The 20,484-nt window shown below is 53.3% G+C and overlaps 1 protein-coding gene across 1 annotated transcript; it reads right to left on the bottom strand.

Moving 5' to 3' along the window:
• Positions 1-505: 505 nt before the first annotated feature.
• POU3F1 (POU class 3 homeobox 1) lies at positions 506-2,129 on the bottom strand. Its single transcript, XM_074850832.1, has one exon. It carries the CDS (start codon positions 2,127-2,129, stop codon positions 996-998), a length of 1,134 nt encoding a protein of 377 aa, XP_074706933.1. The 3' UTR covers positions 506-995.
• Positions 2,130-20,484: the final 18,355 nt, after the last annotated feature.

Here is a 20,484-nt window from a genome sequence, read left to right as displayed (position 1 = left end):
AGACCATGAAAGGGAAAACTGGTGACTTCAGAAAACCCGAGTGTGGTTTGAGTGGCAAGAAGGAACCTTCTTGGCTGTCCTGTGTACATTTATTACTTCTGCGATAAGCGGGAGGAAAGTTACGTTTAGAACGTTTTCCGCTCACGCTGTAGACTGCAAAAAGTTACGTTAAGATCGGTAAACTACCGTAGTCCCCCAAACACGGAGCTGCAGCGCTTCTCCAGCGATCGCAGGTCCCGAAGGTCGGGTTTTGGCCGTTTATAGTGCGCGGACAGAGCATAAGCGCCACGAAGTTTCGCCAAAGCCGGTAACGGGACAGGCAACGGCCGCCGAGCCCCGCCGGTGCCAACCGCGCGGCCACCGGGAGGGAGTCCCGGGAGCGGCGCGGGGGGACTCGGCGGGGCCCCGGGGGCGAAGCGCCGCAGCGAGCCCCGTTCCCGTCCCCGGGGCTCCGCCGGGCTCCGCGCCGCAGCCCGCAAAGACGACACGAGACCGGTTCCTGGGTAAATGGTTTATGTAAGTAATAAAATATTTACTATAACATAAATAGAAACGTACCCTCGCAGTCTACATTGGTTTTGCAATAAAGATACAAACAAAAACCGAAACCCAAGGGGATGGACCGGACCGAACCCACCAACGGGGAGGGAGAGAGCTCCGCGCGCGGTTAGAAAATAAATAGAAATGGGCCGGGAAGTGACTTGGAAGCGTCCTCCGGGCAGGCCCGGGCCGGGGCGGGCGGAGCGGGGCCGGGGGCGCCGCGGCCCCGGCGGCCCCGCGAGGGAGGGAATAAATTAGAGATCGCAAACCTTTGGCTACTGCTGCTGCGGCCGCGGGCGGCTCCGGCGCGCAGGGCGCCCGTGGCCGGCGAATAAATACAGCGCGGGCGCGGAGCGGGCGCGGCCGGGCCCAGTCTGAGGAATAAATTAAAGCGCGTCTCCCGCCGCCCGCGCCCGCTCCGCCGCCGTCGGGGCCGCGGCGGCGGGGCCGGGCAGTCACTGCACGGCGCCGGGCAGCGCGTGGTGCAGCGGCGACGTGTCCGCCTGTGCGTAAACGTCCTCCATGGGGGGGTGCGGGACCCCGGCCGGCGTCATGCGCTTCTCCTTTTGCCGCCGGTTGCAGAACCAGACCCGCACCACCTCCTTCTCCAGCTGCAGGGAGTCCGCCAGGGAGGTGATCTCGTGCGCCGAGGGCTTGGGGCACTTGAGGAAGTGGTTCTCCAGGGCGCCCTTGACGCCCACCTCGATGGAGGTGCGCTTCTTGCGCTTCCGGCCCTGCGCCGCGATCTTGTCCAGGTTGGTGGGGCTGCCCGTGCTGGAGTCCGTCTCCTCCAGCCACTTGTTGAGCAGCGGCTTCAGCTTGCACATGTTCTTGAAGCTCAGCTGCAGCGCCTCGAACCGGCAGATGGTCGTCTGCGAGAAGACGTTCCCGTAGAGGGTGCCCAGCGCCAGCCCCACGTCGGCCTGGGTGAAGCCCAGCTTGATCCGCCGCTGCTTGAACTGCTTGGCGAACTGCTCCAGGTCGTCGGAGCTGGGCGCGTCCTCGTCCGACGGCTCGGGCGGCCCCAGCGGCGGCGGCGGCGAGGCCGCCAGCTCATGGCCGCCCGCCTCCTCGGCGCCCAGCGGGTCGCGCAGCCCGTGGTGCAGCGCGGGTGCCGGTGGGCCCAGCATCCCGTTGAGGCCCGCGTAGGGCTGCGCGTACAGCAGCGGCTGCCCCGACGGCGGCGACATGGCGGGCAGGTGGTGCGCGGCGCCCTGCGCCCAGCCGCCCGCCGCGCCGCCCGCCGGGGCCGCCGGCGGCGGGTGCACCAGGGCCGGCCGGTGGTGGAAGGCGGCGGCCGGCAGCTCCTCGCGGGGCCCCGGCGGGCCGCCCTTGTGCTCGGCGGGCGGCAGGTGCCCGGCGCCGCCGCCGCCCCCGCCGCCGCCGCTGCCCCAGTCGGTGCCGGCGCTGGGCAGCCACTGGTGGTGCGCCAGCCCGACGGCGTGCCCGGCGGCGGGGGCCAGCCCCTGCAGGTACTCGTGGTGCATCATCTTCTGCACCTCGCGGTACGCCGCGCCCTGGTGCAGCCGGTCGCCGTCGGGATGCAGCAGCGCGGAGCCCCGCGGCAGGTACTGCGCGGCGGCGGCCATGGCCCGTCTGCGCCGGGGCGCGCGGCGCCGCGCTTTAGAGCCGCGCGCCGGGGCGCCGGGCCGCCGCGCGCCGGCCCCGCCCCCGCGCCCCATTGGCCCGCGCGCCCGCGGCCGCCGGCCCGCGCCGCCCCGCCATAGGCCAGCGCCGCCCGCCGGGCCCCGCCCCGCGTTCCCCCGCCGCCATTGGCCGGCGCCAGGGCGGCCGCTGGCCAGCGATTGGCCGGCGGGGGCAGCCCGCGTGCGCCCGGCCGCGGCCCGGCCGCCCATTGGCGGAGCGCGGCCCATTCATGCCGAGCGCGCCCGGCCCGGCCCGGCCCGGCCACGTTCGGCCCGGCCCGGCTCGGAGCGGCAGCGCAGGGCTGTGCCCCGCGGCGGGGAGGGGAGCGCAGTGCCCAGCGCGGGGGCAGCCGCTGGTCCCGGAACCCTGCGGTCACCGGAGCCCCTCGGGCGTCAAAAGCCCCGATTTCCCTTTTCCGCAAAACTCGGCCCCTGGGCTCCGGGGACGGGGGTCTCCGTCCTAAACCCCCCGCGGGGCAGAGCTCTGCGGGCCGGCGGACCCGGGCCTGGGACCGTCCAGGCGTCGCGGGACCGTGGGGCCCGGCAGCGGCCCCAGGGGCGTCTGGACGCCGAGGGGAGGGTTGGGGCGGGATAACGGGTAGGAGGGAGGAGTCTGTGGGACCCCAAGGAACGGGGGTGCGTGGCAGTGCCGCGAGAGGGGCAAGCGACGCCCTCCTTAGCCCAGCTCCAGACCTGGCTGGGAGCTCGGGGCCCGAGGTGAATCAGGATGGGCACCAGGAACATTAATCACTTCTGAAAATTAATCTCCGCCGCTGTGCTCCAGAGCCGGTGACCTTTGCCAAGGGCTCGGGTGAACAATGAACCATCGGATCAATACGTGTTCGAGTGTAACATGTCGATGCCGCGCGGGTGTCCTGCTCTCTCCCAGCCGAGGGGAGCTGCCGGGCAGGGCGACTCTCGGCCGTTGAGGACATTAACTGCCGCCTCCTGAGGGGCTTTTCCCGAGACGGTGTGCCAGCCATGGCCCCTCGTCCTATCCCTCCCCCCTTTCCTGTAGCCCCTTTCAGTCCTGGGAGGTTGCTCTAAGGTCTCCCCAGAGCCTTCTCTTCTCCAGCTGAACCCCCCAACTCTCTCAGCCTGTCCTCACAGGGGGGTGCTCCAGCCCCCCGAGCATCTTCGTAGCCTCCTCTGGCCCCGCTCGAGCAGGTCCGTGTCCTTCTGCTGTTGGTGCCCCCAGAGCTGGACCCAGCACTGCAGGAGGGGGTCTCACCAGAGCGGAGCAGAGAGGGAGAATGCCCCCCTCGCCCTGCTGCCCACACTGCTCTGGGTGCAGCCCAGCACACGGGTGGCTTTCTGGGCTGCCAGCGCACGTTGCTGGCTCACAGGCAGTTTTCCACCCACCAACACCCCCAAGTCCTTCTCCTCGGGGCTGCTCTCATCCCCTCCTCGCCCAGCCTGGATTTGTGCCTGGGATTGCCCCGACCCATGGGCAGGACCTTGCCCTTGGCCTTGTTGAACTCCATGAGGTTTGCCCGTCCCCCCTCTCCAGCCTGCCCAGGTCCCTTGGGATGGCACATCCCTCCCCTCAGCGTGTCCCCGCACCACACAGCTTGGTGTCGGCGGTGAACTTGGTCTCCTTTTTTTTCCTGAGGAATCCTTTGCAAACACTGCATACGTTTGTAATGAATAGAACCCTTCCAAATGATTCAGTGACATGCTGTAAAATATCATACTTTGTTAAGCATTTTCTGTATATTTTTTCTGACCTAGACTCATATTCATGTCAACTGTCCATGATGCAGTGCCATAATATTCAAATTTTTGGTAGCCAATTGCTTTTGATATTTATATCCAGTTTTAAGGGAATCACAATGAATAAATGTGCCCAGCTCTAACTTTATGCAAAATAAGCTGTGTGTAAATCAGTAAATCATTAATAGAAATGAATCATTTCCAAAGGCTGAGGACTGGATTGCGTTTCAAAGTTTTATCTGTTTATGTATTTCAGAAGCCACCGAAGGAAAAAACACACTGTGCATGACAACTTAGGTCCCTATCACAGATCATTTACACAGGAGTATTGGTTTATGCTCAGTCAAATGATCTTTTCAAACCAAGGCATTGTGCTCTGGGCTTCTTTTGCCTAATAAAAGTTGAATTTAGAGACTGGAAACAGCAAAGAGCAGAGGAAGACAAGAAATTCCCATTTAACACCTTCCTCAGCAACTCCAACTCTAGAAGCAGCCAGGTGGCAAAGTATCTCTTTTGTAAAACAATGGGAAGGACTTAAGAGCAAAGGAGAGTGCTGACCCTAAGCAAAGTGGACAGGAAGGGTTAAGATACATCCCTACAAGCACGAAACTTCTAGAGCTGGATGTGCACATTTGTGTTCCTGGTGCCCCTGTCTCCACTGAGGTGTGCTACTGAGGAGGTGTGCTGCTTGAAAGACCCTGTCAATACTTCATCATGTTGAAAGTGTCTTTGCTTTTTAAAAATTATTTTTATTGTATGTATTATTATTTTTACATAGCTTTTCCAGAGCTGTATCATCCAGCAAATCCCTGTCGGTGAGCATCCAGGTTTCCCCGCAAAAGCCAGTTCCTTCGTTACGCCTTACCAGGAACAGTGGCATGCGGTCCATTCCCTCTTTAAGGAATAAACAACCCCATGGGCAGCGTTTGATATGATTCATTCTCTGTGTGACTGTGACAGCACCAAAACCTGCCTAACGCAGCTGGGTCTGAGGCTGGTGGGAGGGCTGAGGTAACGAGGCGAGCTCTGCGCGCAGGAAAGTGGAGCCTGGACTGCTGTGTGTGGCCGGGGGCTCTGGCCACGCAGTGCACGCTGGGCTCCCCGGACCGGGTCCAGGTGATGGGGACGCGCCGGCTTGCCGCTGCTTGGGGACAGTCTGCGACAAGGGGCCGTGTTGTGTCAGGACACCACGGCTGGAAGCCTGTCTTGGAGGAGCTGGAGGAATCCTCCCCATCAGTTTTCCGCTGGATGCACGGGCATGCCAGTTCCCCCACCGCCCCATCCCAGTTTAGGTTCAGCTCCAGCGGGTAATGCCAAAAGCAGGTGCAACACCTGACCCTGCAGAGCCATCTGTGCAGTAGGAGAATCACTGGAGCAGGAGGGGCTTGGAGCAGGGGGACTCCCTCCAGCCTCCGGTTTGATTGAACGGTGCCAGCTTTCTCTTCTGCACTGGTAGAGGCTGGGAGGCTGTTCTGGAGTTACGCTGCAGAAAGATGTACCTACCAACACCCTGCGGAGGGAGCATGCAACGTCCTCACTCACTGGACGAGCCCCATCTGACCCAGTGAAGTCAAACGTGTTGCAGGGGCTTTAACCGGCCTGGCGTTAGGACTGCTTCCTCTTCTAAGGCAAAACAACAAAGACGTCGCTGCTTCTACCTCCAGGCCAACAAGACTCCCACACGGTAGACAAAAATCAATTTGAAAAAAGAAGATGAGCTGGATTCTGTGAGCTTTGGGTGCAGGAGATATGGCAAGTGCCAAACAACAGAGTTATGGGAGAGGCTCTCACCCTGCAACCGCGTGCCTTGAGCCACCCATTTAGGAAAACCTGGTCATGGTTGCCCCGACAATCTTTGATCAAGAGAGAAAGTCCTCTTTGGTTGCAGCCTCTCTCTGAACAGGATTAGGCCACTTCTTCAGCAGTCACCCAGTTCCAAGCACGCCAGGGGGACTCTTGGGAAGGGCAATTGCCCTGTAAGCGACATTAACACCCGGGGGTCTCTGGGGGGGTCTCCAGGGGTGCTGCAGCTCCTCTGGTCATGGTGGGACCGTGCCTTGGGTCTGGGTCTCCTGCAGCTCAGCATTGCCTGAAGCCAGCTGCCGTTAGTGCCCAGGCCTCACCTCAGACACCAGTTGAAACAACTCGATCAAATGTTGGATCAGTGGGTTTGCACCATTTCTGCAGCAAGGAAAGATACGGGCATTATTTGTCAGCTGAAAGGAGTCGAGCAGTCAAGTCTTCTCAGAGTAAACTCTGTAAGTGTGAAAGTCCCCTGGGGAGAGGCAGCATTTCCCCACATCTTTAGCATTTCGTCTAAATGTCCTTCATCTAGGACTAGAGCACAGATAATAAATTTTTACAACTTTTTGATGGCTATATCTTTTGGCAAAATATTCTCTTTGCTTTGGTCATCTCAACTTGCAGAATTCTTAGTTTAGTGACTGACAATTATCAAGTTAGTGGCTGGGACAACAATGATTTTAACCATAAAACTAGAGAGGAAGAGAAATAGAGAGTGAATCATGGAGAACACTTAATACAGATGTGTGAGGTGTGCTCACTGTGATTGGCTTTAGTCATATATGGTCCTGTAATTATCTGAGAATTGTCCAGAAATATGTTCTCACAAGGCCAAAATGAATGCAAAAAATGCTGTTGTGATCTTTTATAGAATCAATGAAATTTAGATTAGGCAGTCACTAAATTCCTATTTACACAACAGACCTTAATGGCTCCAAAGGAAGCACTCAAATACAGTCGACAAATAATCCCTATTTATGAAAGCCCCATAATATGCATTTACATAATCCCCACTTTAAAAAGCTGTATCAGCTCTAAAGTTCTTCAGCTCAGAGATATGCCCCAGGGGATTAAAAGTACCAAACAAAACAAAGGGAAGTAAAAGGTACACATGCATACATCCACAGACACCGCCGTCTGGCAGACGGGAGGTAGGGGTGAGATGCCAGCTTTCCTCACCACCCCCCAACAGTGTCTGTGCATGTGCACAGGCACGAACACACGCACAACCCCGCAAGTGGCTCCGCGTGCTCTGGAGCACGGGCATGATACCGCAGTGTCCCTGCACACCCTGTCCCTCAGCTTTCCTAGCCTTTTAAAACAAATACAGTATTGGTTAATCGGGTATGCCCACTACCGTAACAAAACACAGCCTGTGCTGATGTTCCAGGACTTAGGTAGCAGCCGCTGACTTGGCACAAAGCCAGCGGGTCACGCGTTTTATTCATGCTCAAGACACTGGACATTTGCTAATATTCCCATGTGATGGATGCGGCATTTTGCTGTCGGAGGTGCTGTCCTTGAGATAAGAAGTATGACAGGGTATAGATCCGCACCAAGCATGTTAATGTTGCTGAAGGGTTTGAATTAAAAAAAAAAAGCTGTTCTTTACTGTGGAAAACAAGCTGTCCCTGAAAAGCTGATTCTCCTGAAGAAATGCAAATTTTGGATACCGATTTGTTACCTTCTTTAATTTTATGCTGTTTAGCAACTGCCCCTTGTTTAGGAACAAAATGCTATTACTCTTGTCTGGTGAAGCACCAGTTTCGCAATTCTGATGGCTGGGCAAAGTATATATTGGATTCAGTCAAAGCAAGAAAGGGAAAACACTGCAGAATTAATTTCCAGCTTCAGAGAAATGCCTTCACTGCCTGTATGTTCTTAACCATGTGTGTGTGTCTTTCATTTCAAACTCTTTCATTAGCATTTATAATACAAACGAGAACATGGAAGCACAGAAATGCTGGTATTTACCTTCAGTCAATGCCAGCATTCGAATGACGTGGAGTTTTGTCTGCAAAAACCTCATCCTCTCCCAGAGCTCCCGGTTGTCAGCGAAGGTGCTGCAGGCACCAAGCGCTGAGCAACAACGGGAGCAACAGCCGATGCGCAGCTGCACCCCAGCCACCACACCACCCGGCCCAGCTCTCCTTCAGGAGCCAAGGGGGGTTCTTCAGGTTTGCCGGGCGAGGGCAGGGTCCCGTGTCCCCTCAGCGTCTCGTTCAGCAGGGGCCGAGGCAGCCAGCTGCAGTGCCGGGCGTCCCTGCCCGCCTCTCCCCGATGGGGTCTGCCCTCCTCAGCCCTGGGCAACCTTCCTGCGTAATGGCCAGGAAAACTCTTCACCTTAAAGCCTTAAAACTTGCTCCCTGAGTGAGGACGGGGTAGCAGAAGGGCTCAGCACTGGACTGCATCAGGTGCCTGAAGCACTAAGCATTTCTTCCCAAAATAACACAGAAGATTGGTAATTTCACTCTGTGCTTTCAGAGTTCTGTTCCACCTTAATAATGAAGCTTTTGAGTTAAGGCTTCCATTTAATGAGGCTCTTTGCAGTTTACATAAAACAACCACATGAATAAATACTCAGTTTAGAAAAGATAAGACCTGGGGATGAGTTTGGCGGGGGTTCAGCAAGGAATATTATGCATACAGCAGATAAAGGTGTCTACGGCTGTGCTGTCACTTGATCTTGTCAATCTAATATCAACTCGAACATGGAGGAGAAGCAGCCGTTATTTTACCGTCGTGTGGTGAGTAACGGGATCTCAGGAATCGCCACACCTGGAGCTGGTCGAACTCAGGAGCTCTCATGTGCTCGTCCCTCAAAGCCAGCCAGTGGTGATGAGAGCCAGCACAGCAATCTGCAAAGTACGACTGCTGAGAAGGGGAATTGCACAGAGAATGGCTCATTCTTTCATTTTCCAAACATATTTGGTGCAGGTCATGTGTGTTCCTTCATTCTCTCCACTTCACTTTGATTCACGATGCACAGTTCGAGAGCTGGTCCTTCGATACTGACAGTATCCGCTTTCCAGGTTGGCTACCCAAAATGGGATGTTTTGGAAAATGTACAGATGTAGAAGGGACGGGGAGGCAGAAATTGCCTTTGTGGCAAGGCTGAGATGCGAGGGTTGGGAGACGAAGGGATGAATCCCTATAATTTTATTGTTACTACAAATTATGCCTTGTTTAAACTCTCCACCTCAGGTTTTGATCTGTTATACTGGTGCTAATCCATATATTTATGCCTTGCTACCCTGGATTCAAGGCATTATCATTCAGCTCATTGTCAAGACCGCGAGTCCTCCCTACCTTCTGTCTGCACCATCACTCTATCGTATTTGCACTTTTTGTGACTCGTCATCAGCCCTGTTGTGATAACTGAGGCAGAGGACAAGAGTTCAGAAGGAAGGAAAACATCCATTTTTAAGGAAATTCACTTCTTGGGTGATCGCATGCTTCTGGACAGCAGCAATCGGGCATCAGCCCTCAGACCACCCGTCTCTGCGCCTCCCTGCCTCTACCCCAGCACACGGGCCCCCGCCCCCCGTGCTCCTCCGCAGTGGGAGCAGGGGCCTGGCAGGACAGATGGAAGCTCGGCAGTGGGGAGAGGGGACGCTGCTGGTGGCTCTTTGCTGGCCTCGTTCTCTCCAGAGAGAGGGAAGTGGTGAGCAATCGGGGTAGAGGATCACGCCTGGGACAGCGCATCACTAAGTGTGGGCTGTTTTGTAAGGATGATGCCACCAATAAATTTCATTTCTCCAGTCCTCTTTTTGAGCCAAGCTCAATGATGAAAATATCAAACTTGATCAGTTCCAAGACTCACCTTTGACCAACTCACCCAGTACCTTCTCCTTCTGTGTGGCTTCCCAGCAGTCTGTTTCTGTCCTCCCTTTGGCCATTTCCTTACTATTTTAAGTTAACCTTTACTTCCTTCAGTCCTGTAGAGAGCCCTTACGAGATCACTGAGGGGTGTGTGTGGGGGTGTGGGTGTCTGCACCATAGAAACAACACAATACAGCCAGACGTGTAAGGTCCTATCTGGCAGACAATGATTGTGCAAACAAATAGTATTGAACTGAGTGGGAAGAGCAGGTGCTGTAAGCGACAAACCTTTCCAGCCACAACTTGGACCAATTCACACTATTACTGTTGGGATAGGAGGAGCTGAGGATGAGGAGCCTGGGTGCTTTGGCAGGATGTTCAATCTGTGAGTCATTGCTCTACTGGAGCCATACCAGCCCCTTGGCCAGACAAGCTTTGCCTTCATTAACTCTTTCCTGCAGGAGAAGCAGAAGCCAATTAATTACAACTTAGACTTTATTCCATTAAACTCCTCTAAGCTCCAGGGGAAGAGCCTTAAGACTCTACTCTGATCCTGTTGCCACTGACGCCAGTAAAAAGCTCTCCACAGACTTGGATGGGAGGAGGTATTAATTCCACGTCTGCTCTCAGCCTGGAGCATGACCACACTTGGTGCCACTGCCAGGAGGGCTGTCCCTCTGAACGCAGTCCCTCTGAACGCTGTCCCTCTGAACGCTGTCCCTCTGAACACAGTCACTCTGAACACAGTCCCTCTTCCCCATCAGCACCTGCCTTAGGGAGATCCATTGTCTGCAGAGTGATTTCTGCTGGTCCCAGTGACGACGGACCAAGTGGCCACCCTCCCAGCGGCCATACGTATTAGTTACCATCAAAACCTTGCTCCTGTGTCTTACCTTAATCATTTATTCTGCTGCTCTCTATAAAGAAAAATCCTGAGCCTTTCACTTTCCAAGCTGAACGGACTTTAATTGATTTGATTTTCAAAGACTGATCATCACATCTGAAATGACAGACTTCAGGTCATTCCCTAACACTTACAGTTTTCCTTCTAGAAGAAGAAGCAGGGACTAAGTCTCAGCTCCACAAGGCTGGTTTTAAGTGGGCAAATCTTAGAAAAGAACGATTCCTCAATCTCCTTTTCATAAACTACTTGCATTTCAAAGTCATGGGACTGAAAGCAGGTTGTCTGTGTCATACTGGACTGCACAGTTGACAAGGCAGGAGCGGATCCTGCTTTGTTACAAGAACAAGCTAAATGCCATCACCTGGTGCAACACTGCAGACATGTCTTTGCACGGGGTCCGATGCCATAATGCCATGTACTCTACAATGCATAACCAGCTGTTTTTTTTATTCACAGGCAGATTTCTTAGGTATTTGTGTGGAACAGGCACAAGGTGATAAAAGAAGCGTATTATTTATAAAGCATATGAAAATGCAACTAGTCTTCTGGATATAGGACAGCATAGTTCAAAGTCAAATTTCTCTTTGTTCCTTGTGTGTTGCAGGGAGCTCACTGGCGAGGGCCCAGCACTTCTCAGACTGGTTACAGGACCGTCTCGTCCGAGCTCTGGTCTGTGCCACAGCCTGTATCGCTCGTGGTGTGTTTGGCTGCACTGTGGGCCAACAGACCCACTGCAGTCAACTGCAGTCAGCGGCCCTCAGGATCTGGGCTTTCTCTCGAGCCATGCTGCAGCACTGTGCCACCTCTTCACTCTTACTACTGAACACTCTTTTTCCCAGTCCCGGTCATTTGGGTCAACATCTTCTAGAACCTCATCAACAAAATTCTTAGCAGCAGCGCAGGAGACCTGGCATACTCTTGTTGTAGCCCGCAGAGGTGGTAATGCAGAGATGGGCACGTCACGGGGACGCTCAGCTGCAGGTCTGCCTGCCGAGGCACACGTCTGTCCTTCCTGGGGAAAGGGCAGTGGGCTGGGGAGCGGGGGAGCCTGCAAGGCAGACAGGGTTTCAGTCATTCAAGTTGGATGTAAAAATAGAGTTCTCAATAAGATATTGATTAAAGAAATCAGAATATGTAACAAAGTACGGAAGTGAAGAAAAATAGGTTAAACAGATATCACATTTCTTTTTCTGTCAATCCATTTCCTGTTGTCTAGTAAATTCTCTTCCGGGGCACTGTGGTTTGGCATTTCAGAATTGTTTAAATCCCCCAGATGAACACTACCTCACAGGGGGGTCGTTTAATATCCAAGGTCAGATTTTCAGTGACTGCAGTGCCTCACCTCAGCTTCAGCTGCTTCTGCACAGCTATAAACTCACAGAAAAAAAATTAAGATGCACCCCCACCCCCCAATTTGTACTTTTGCCATTTGTAGGTGCTAGTAGAAAAGCAGACCAGTTTTGCACCTGAGTTTTTGTGTGCAGATTTCTACATGAACAAAGAGAAACCACGCTTTGCAGACACGTCTCTGTGGAGCAGATTCTTAAAGGATGAAATGGATACCTGTGCAAACTCAAACGACCTGTGCTTTCCTCCCTTCTTTCATTCAGTCTCACAGCATATCACAACCCATTTGTCTACAACTTACATGTTCAGAAATGCTGTATTTCTTCAGATCAGCTCTTACAAACAGATGCTCTATGCTTCAGAACCATGAATGTGCATCAAGGTTGCCTGTTTTTTAGATGCACAGGTCACTTCATACATATGCACAGCAGAGAAAACACAAACTGGACAAAATATAAGGTTAAGATTCACTGAAACTAATCAAGAAAGATACACATAAATTTAAATAACTGAAGGAAACCTTCAGCTGAACATCATTTTCCCTCTGTCCTCATTTAGTCAGTGTGAACATCAGCTATTGTTTTAAACTCTTAATGCGTCAGAAGGACAATTTTTTAGGTGGCAGCATAAAACCAACAGCAACGCAACAACCTTACAGATGGCCAGCTAACTCAAAGTCTTCTGGATCTTTCTAGACTTTCACTTAATTGAAAGTAAAATACATGGATGTGGTGTTCCTCTTCTCTCCCTTCCTCTCTGGGAGAGGGCAACATCCGCCATGAGCCCCCAGCCTGGGGCTGCACAGGCTGGTGGGCTGCGCTCAGCAGGACTCGTACCCGCGCAGGCTCGGCGCAGCCAGGCTGGGTTCTGTCGTGGCTGCAAACGTGCAGGGGCATCGCTGGGCACCTGCACCACCCTCCTGTCCTACAAAGGCTGAGAGTCTCTGGCTGAGTGTGGTGCTGGGGGGGCCCCAGCGATGGGGAGCAGCTGGGCTCTTGCCTGTGGGAGAGGAGCCCGTGAGCGCTCACCGCCAGGATGTGGAGCTGGAGCCTCCTCACACCCACCCCAGTGTCGGTGGGACTGAGTCTGCTGAAACCGACTGGGAGAAGTAGGGGGGAAAGAGAGCCCTGGAGATGATAAAAGGGCAGAATCCTAACGTTGGGGGTGCTGCCCACACTCCCTCAGTTACAGACCCTCCAAGGCAGTGACTGGTGGTTGGCCACAGGGCCGCACATTTTAACTTCTTGCCCGTCAGTGATGGCCCGGGAAGGCTCGGCACTGTCGGCAGCGCATGTGCATGCACACGCAAGAAGCCAATTAAAGCAGCCAGGCCCGGCACTCCCCCCTGCCTCCCCCGTGGGTGCGTGCAGCTCACACAGCTTAATGAGATGGGACAGCCAGAAATGCATCGCTAGGCAACGTGGCACTGCTGGCCAGCCTGGCCCCGAAACGGTGCGGGCTGGCAAGCCAGCAAGAGGAGCAGCACGCCCCGGCTGGCATCAGGAACCCGCAGGGGTGGAGATGCAAAGCTGTCGGGGAGAAATCAAGAGAGAAGACCCTCATCTGTGGAACATGCTCAACTGAGAGAGATGGGCAGGAGCCTGGAGCTGGGTGCTACCCCAGCACAGAGGGGTCCTGCCCCAGCCTCGTGCCCCTCCTCGGAGACTGCACGGCTCCACCTGGGAGCTGCTACCTCCAAGCATGCAGGAAAGGTCCTCGTACGCAGTGAAGTTACTGACAACTGTTAGGAGTACCTGGGTTTCAGCTGTAATAAAATGAAAGGAATTCAGCTCCTCTGTCTTCTCGGGGCAGCAGCATGCACGCATCCCATCCTGCGGCTGTTCAGTAAGCCCCCACGCTGGCTCCTGGCGACAGCAACTTGGCCTTCCCGCTGCGAGTGACTCTCCACTTGCTTTTCAGACACCTGCATATCAAAAGGATCACAGGTTCGGGGGCTCTGCCCATCCCCAAGAACACAGTGAGTGCCCTTCCTGCGAGCCCGCAGAGTGTGCGCTTTCCAGTTGTTCACAGCTGCGCCCGCTGTCAGCTACACGCACACAGACAATTGGCAGGTTTTAGGCATCTGTTATAGTTTTTACCTAGGTGAGGCAAGGCTAAGAAAATGGTAATGCTTACAGCTCTCAACTGCCTCAGACAGAACACAGCTGTTCATTCCTGTGTCAGTACTGGGGGGGTGTGAAGCACTGATGACATTTATAGAATTTTCCTTCCATACCAGGCAGTGAAACGAACTTTTGCTAGAATGTGTTCTTTTCACAAGTGCGTTTTTTTTTTTTCCCAGTTCCTATCCTGAGATCTTAAAGCTGTGTATAGAAATAAGGCAGAAGAGCATTAGAAACTGCACCAGTTTGGAAGCTTGTATCCCTCCCTCTGCTTGCACTGCTTCAGAGTTACAACCTCTCTCCCCCATATTAGGTAGTATTTTCATTAGATACCCAACCTGTGGTTCTGATTAAATAACTTGTATAATTAGATTGAGACATCTGCTTATCCCTGGGGGAAGAAATCCTTTTCAGCACTGGACTAAGTCTGATTTGGTTAATTACCTTAGCAGTACTGTATTAATACATAGTTTCTTGATGGCAAGAAGCTGTGGTATTAGTTTTATTCCTCCTGGCTTTCACAATACTACAGTAAAACAGTTTAGGGATTAAGAATCAGGCATTCAGCCCAGTATTTGCCTCCTCTCCTCACTCATCTCAGCACTCTCCCCTCATTTTGCTGATTAAAATATTCCCTGTTTTGCTTGCCTGTTGAATACAGTTTCCAGGTTCTTTGTTTTACACGTAACAATAATATATTCCCAGTGACTGCTACAAAGCAAAGCATTCTGGGATACTTCGGAGTAATTAAAGTTCTCAGGTTTCTTTGGAGACGAGGAATCGTATCACCAAACAAATGCACTACTAGTTTTCAGTTCATCCTCCAGAAGCAGAGCGGTCCACGTACAGACTGGCAAAGTGGAACGGGCACAGAGAGGAACCCAGACGTGCTCCGGGTTTGCACACACCGTCCTTCTCTGGTGGCTGAACGCTGGAGCTCTGCAGGCCGCCGGACAGCCAAGTCCCCCCGCGACTCAGCAAAGACCGATTCTGTCCGTCGGACAGGCCTGACCAAACGCGAACAGCCTTACACATGCTGAAAAAGCAGCGACCGAGATTTGCATCCAGGCTTGGAAAAAGCCGTTCCCAGGAGTGGGTGGCAGTGAGCCCAGTGGGCACCGAGCCCCGGGGGAGGTGCTGCGGAGCTGCACCGGCAGGCAGCGGCAGGGCCGCGGGCAGACACCGTCCTCGGGGCTCGCAGCCGGCTTGCCTGCTGGCAGCGGCCCACGGGCGGGCGGCTCTGCCAAGGCCCTCGCCGCTGGCCCTCCCTGCTCGCCCACCAGACCCAGCACCCCAGAGAGTCACTGGCCCCGAGCCAGTTATTTAAACAGGCTGGTCTGGGGGCCCAAAAGCGCTTCTGGCAATGGTGAGCACTGAACCAGGAGCGAAAGGCACTTACGCAATAGACCATTTTTCTATCAACAGATTGAAATACCTAATAAGATGTAAATCATCTGTTTGATAACCAAGCCGTTACAGAACTAGAGATTCAGGCTTCCCAAGGAAACTTCAGTTCTCAGAACCATGTATTTACTATTTATATGACTTGCCAGCCTATCTAAAGGCTCGTCCTTTTCAGAATGCTACACAGGCAGCCAGAAGGCGCTTTCACAAAGAATTGTTTGGACGCTTCTCAAAGCAAAAATATATTCAGTGCAGAACTTAATTGTAACGCTAAATCTGTGAGTTTTAGAAAAAGGTGATAGGGTGGAAATCATGGGGGAGGAGAGGCACAGAAACATACATCAAATGCCTATAGGAGGTCAGAGCAAAGATACCCTGTGTCCAGCAACAGAGGCGTAGGGAAGACTGTCAGAACAGCACAAAGCTCGCAGCAATGCATCTCCAGAATACTGTCCCAGAGTCTGACAGTTTGCAGAGATTTCCCATGACAGAAGTGAGATTTGTTACTCAGTAGCTGTTAGGTGTTTTTTTTTTTCCTTTCATGACTCTGTCCAGTTAATTTTTTTAAATTTATGTAAACCTTCAGCATCCACAATATTCTGCAGCAAAGATTTCTGCAGATTAATGACACACTGTGCAAAGAACTACCTTCTTCTGTCTGAAGAACCAGAGCCAGTGAGCAGATCACCTCTGGGTGACTTCTTCATGCTACTCACGATTTCAGAGACTGTTATTTTGTCCCGCAGTCACCACTTTCCAGGCTGAGGAATCACAGCCTATGGAGCTCTGCCTCCCATGGAAGCTCTTCTATACCCTTGATCAGCCTTACCGCACATTTCTGAATATTTTCCAGGTATATAAATGCTTCTACAAGTAGGATAGAAAGAGAATGAAATAATTTCACCTGATTTCTGTGGCCTATATTCCCAAGAACACTGGGCCACCCAAAGCAGCAGTTGGGAGAGAAGTGCCTCCCAAGAGCTGAGACTGCTGTGAGATGAATATGTTCAGTTTAGAAAGATTTAAACGAGTACAACTTAGGAACAGTTTGGTTTTTGTTAACATCTAAAGTAGGCCTTTGCTAAGCAAATGGTGTAAATAAGCTTTCTCACATTTCTTCTGAAAAAAACATAGAGGAGGGAGGCAACGACTGCAAAGGAGGCAGAAGAAGCAGGAGTGTTTCTTACAGTTCCCCTTAGCACAGAGCAAAGTCCAAGGCCTGGCTTCCTGGCAGACCAGTTCCAGTTTCAGCCAAGAAACATTTTCCCTCCACTCTTTTTTTTAGGTCAGAAGGTGAATAAAGGTTGGATTTTGTCCTGGGTACTTTTCTTTCCTTGTAACTTTCATACAGAAACATGAAATACAACCGGATACATTTCAAGCAAGACAATGGATTACCTTGTACTGACGTGCAGGCCCAAGGTGTCTATTATTTATAGACCTCATTTTGTTGTAGCAAATTTGCATAGATGAACTCCTGGTGGCTGACAGGCCTAAAGCTGTGAGGCTCGCAAGTCAGCGCAGATACTGGAGAGTGGGATAATTCAGCAGCCGGGCATCACTTTGTGTTATGTTGCATCACGACCTCTGCATCAAACTAGCGTGGCCACAGACTGCAGCAGCCAGCCTGGAAAAAAGGGGCAGAGGAGAATTTTGGTAGAAAACAGACTGCTCGGTTCTGGAGGGGATATTTCATTATTCCTCACATCACTTTGGTACTATGACTGCTTAACAGGTACAGTGGGAACATCCCGATCTGCCCGTGCTGTGCAGCCACAGCGTGTTCAGGGGGATTCGGACTCCTGCCAGGGACCTGACAAGAGCTCTCACCCACACATCACCAGGACTAACTTTCAGCCTGAGAGAAAGCAAACTGCTTTGGAAAAGGCTAAACAAACACTCCTGCACCTGGTTTGAAACCGAGATGCTGCCTGGTGTCGGCTGGGCAGATGGGTCCTGTTGTTATCAAATGAATTAAAGTATTGATCTGCCAGGAGCCAGAGTGTGTGCTAAGGGAGGCTTGTCATCCCCCTCACTGGTGACATCTCAAAAGTGGTCAAAAGGATGAGGCTTACCCGTGCGCATGGCAGGAGAAGGGAGTATCTGCTCGCAGGCTTCAGTTCAGCCCTGAACACCCAGGAGCCGCTACCGCAAGAGAAAAGGGCAAGTGCAACATATACCTTGCTCCTTGGAAGGTGTCACAGAAGCCACACGAAGCTGGTAGCTAGTGAGAAGGGGTCAGCGGCTTCAGAGAGCTTCTGCAAGAAGAAATGCTGAATTAAGAGAAGACACCAGTGAGAGGGAAAGACTGGCTTGCACGAGCAGTGCCACGCTGCTGCTTGCTGGGATCCCTCCCGGGCAGGTTATGCCAGGGCGTGGGACCCTCCGCTCCCCCAGGCCGCCCCGGGGAGGGCTCCCCGCTCTCTGGGCTCCTGCTGCTCCTCCACGAGGCTCCCGGGCTGCGGGAGGCACGTCGGCAAAGGAGGGCCCGAGCAAAGTTAGATCCAATTGCACAAAGCTGGATCATGTATCGTAAAATCAGCTTTGCTTAGTTAATCCTCTGATTGATTTTAAAGCCTTGCAGAGACTGAAAGACTATTAAGAGATTTGTGTTGGCTGTGCTTCCCAGCGCAGGCACCGTCTCCTCTGCCACTCACCTGACGTTTCCCCAGCCGTGGCCTGAGCCCCCTCCCAGTGTGGCGCAGCCCTTAGAGCCTCCGTTTAAATTGCATCAGCTTTCTCTTTGCTGAAACTGAATCTGGAGGATTCCTGCTCGCATACACGCCAAGGCCCGATGGCTTTGTGCTTTGCCCTACACATTCCTGTAAAGCAGATGACTTACAGCAACAACAATCACAAAAGCAACCCTTGTGAGGGACTGCCCTGCCCAACCTCCTGGCAGTGTCCCCCGCGGACACCCGCTCCAGGGCGACTGCCCTCCCTCACGCTGGTCTGTTGAGACTCGTGCGTCTCCAGCAATGGTGCAAACACACTGAGGGGCCCAGAGGGTCTCTCATCACAGCCCTCAGGAACTGCAGCCCAATATGCTTTGCTTTTTCTGCAATAATTTTCCTCTCAATCCTCGAATCTCACCTTAGGCAGTTCCCTTCCCCTCTCTCACAGAGCACCGATGTTGCCTTAGTCCTGGTGCTCTTCTGGCAGAAGCCCTGCAACACATCCCTGGTTGCTCCCTGTCTCACTTCAACATCCCCAGCTCTGCCTGGATGGGATGCAATGTGCTGAGTGTGCAGACCTGAAACGCTTGCTCTTGCCTTTGACTGCTCATGTGCCTGCCTGTTTTCTCCAGCACCTGCCTCCTCATGTCCAGATTCAAACTCCAGATAATGGAACCCTGCTAGCCTTCTGGGCAGGGTTGTGTGAGCTGGGAGAAATGCTGGCCTTGAACACTGGGTGTGAGTTTGTGGGATTCTTCAGATACTTTCTGCTACTGGGACTGTCTGGAAGAGGCTGAAGTCTGACCCTCAGTTCCAGTTATCTCAAGTTCATGCCAGAAATTATGTCCAGGTAACAGTTGGGCAGGCCACTGTCCTGGACTACAGCAAACCAAGACACAGTCAATGCTGTTTTCTCCTGTTGGTTAGGTGCCTTCTTTGCTGCAGCAGGTAGAAGCTTTCCAAGGAGATGTTTTTAAGCAGCTGCTCAAATCGTTGGCCCACTCTTCACTCCGTCCAGGGCACAGGCACCTGCGGAGCCCAACGCCACCCGCAGCCCCAGGCAGGTAGAGCCCCCCAGGAGGGACCAGCTCAGCATAGGCTGGTGCAGATGCTCTGTGTACAGACAGGCACAGACGCCACTGGACACGCTCAGCTGAGGGGACTGATCCTGGGCACACAGGAAGAGCAGATACCAGCGTCCTCCGTGGTGCTGGCAGTCTGCTGCTCCGTGGCTTCGGCCCCAGGCTGGCATCTGAGACCAGGCTGTGAGTGGTGCTGTTGTTCAGGGAGATGCAGCCTCCTGGATTTTCTCCCTTGGTTATGCTACAGCTGCAGATGTGGAAGTCTTGGACTGCACCCAGTCTACGCTGAGCGCGAGGTGAAACGCGCCCTGCTGTGCAGCCTGCTTTACTGGAGACAAATGCCAGGCGCTGCACAGAGCCGTAATTCCAGCACAGCAGGGTGCACGGCAGGTTGCAATGTGACACAAAGCTTTCAGCCATTCAGAGGCTGCTGCCAGATCCCCTGAACTCGGCAGCACACCGTGGGCCAGCAGGTTCTCGGCAGGGCATGCGCGAGATGAGTCTGGTGATGCTCAGCCCAGGTCTCAGGGCACACATGTGCACAATGCAGGAGACCCACCACAGACTGCTACCTGCGCCAGCTGAAAAGGAGGGTTATTACAGCAGCTTGAAAGAGCATGAAAAACTCAGGGGAGGGCTCTTAGTGTGCCAGAGGCCTTTAAATGGAACGATCCCAAACCAACAAGACCTGGTTCTAAAGCACCAAACTCTTCATCTGGCTCTGATACTGCTGCCTGTCCCCACTACAGGGCTGAGAAGCGTCACAGATTTGGTGCCTTTTGTCAATGTGACTTGAAGAGCAGTCCACGTCCCAAAGAGGAGAGCATAGGGTGGGGGCGAAGCTCTGGCAGGATTCCCAGCACTGGGAACAGTCCAGCATGAGTTTTGGAGGGTTTGTGGTGAGCACGTGAAGCAACTTTGCTGCTTGTCAGCATGACCAGGAAAGAGAGAAGCAAGAAACTGCAAACCATCCAACCTGATATCAGCTCCACACAACAGTGGAGCAAACAGTGTGAAACACCTGGGAGTAAGGTCTAACAACGACTGTGTAACAGGGGCTTATTAAAAGTAGGTTGTGCCAAGCAAGTCCAAAAGACTTCTTCAGTCAAGACACTGATTTTGCAGATGACAAAATTAATTTCTATTCCAATAAAACACTTGCTGCATAATGAACTTAAAGAAAGCAGGTAACACTAAACAAAAAAGTCTCCCTAGGGCAGAGCAGAGGTGGAGGCTGGCAGGCTGGCTGGCAAGCAGGCAGGAGTCTGGGCTCACAGCAAGGACTCCCTGATGGGCATGGGCACCAAGGGGGTGTGTGCCCCTTGGAGCTCGCTTTGCCAAGCCAGTAGCGGGCTGCAAGCCAACCCCGCAGAGGATCTAGTTCCTGACCTGTTCCTCTTGGGGAACAGAGATGGACAGCAGGAT

This window comes from Strix aluco, chromosome 26, assembly GCF_031877795.1.
Source record: "Strix aluco isolate bStrAlu1 chromosome 26, bStrAlu1.hap1, whole genome shotgun sequence".
Taxonomy (NCBI): Eukaryota; Metazoa; Chordata; class Aves; order Strigiformes; family Strigidae; genus Strix; species Strix aluco.
The sequence above is the reverse complement of the archived record's forward strand: the minus strand, read 5'-3'. Positions and strand labels throughout refer to the sequence as shown.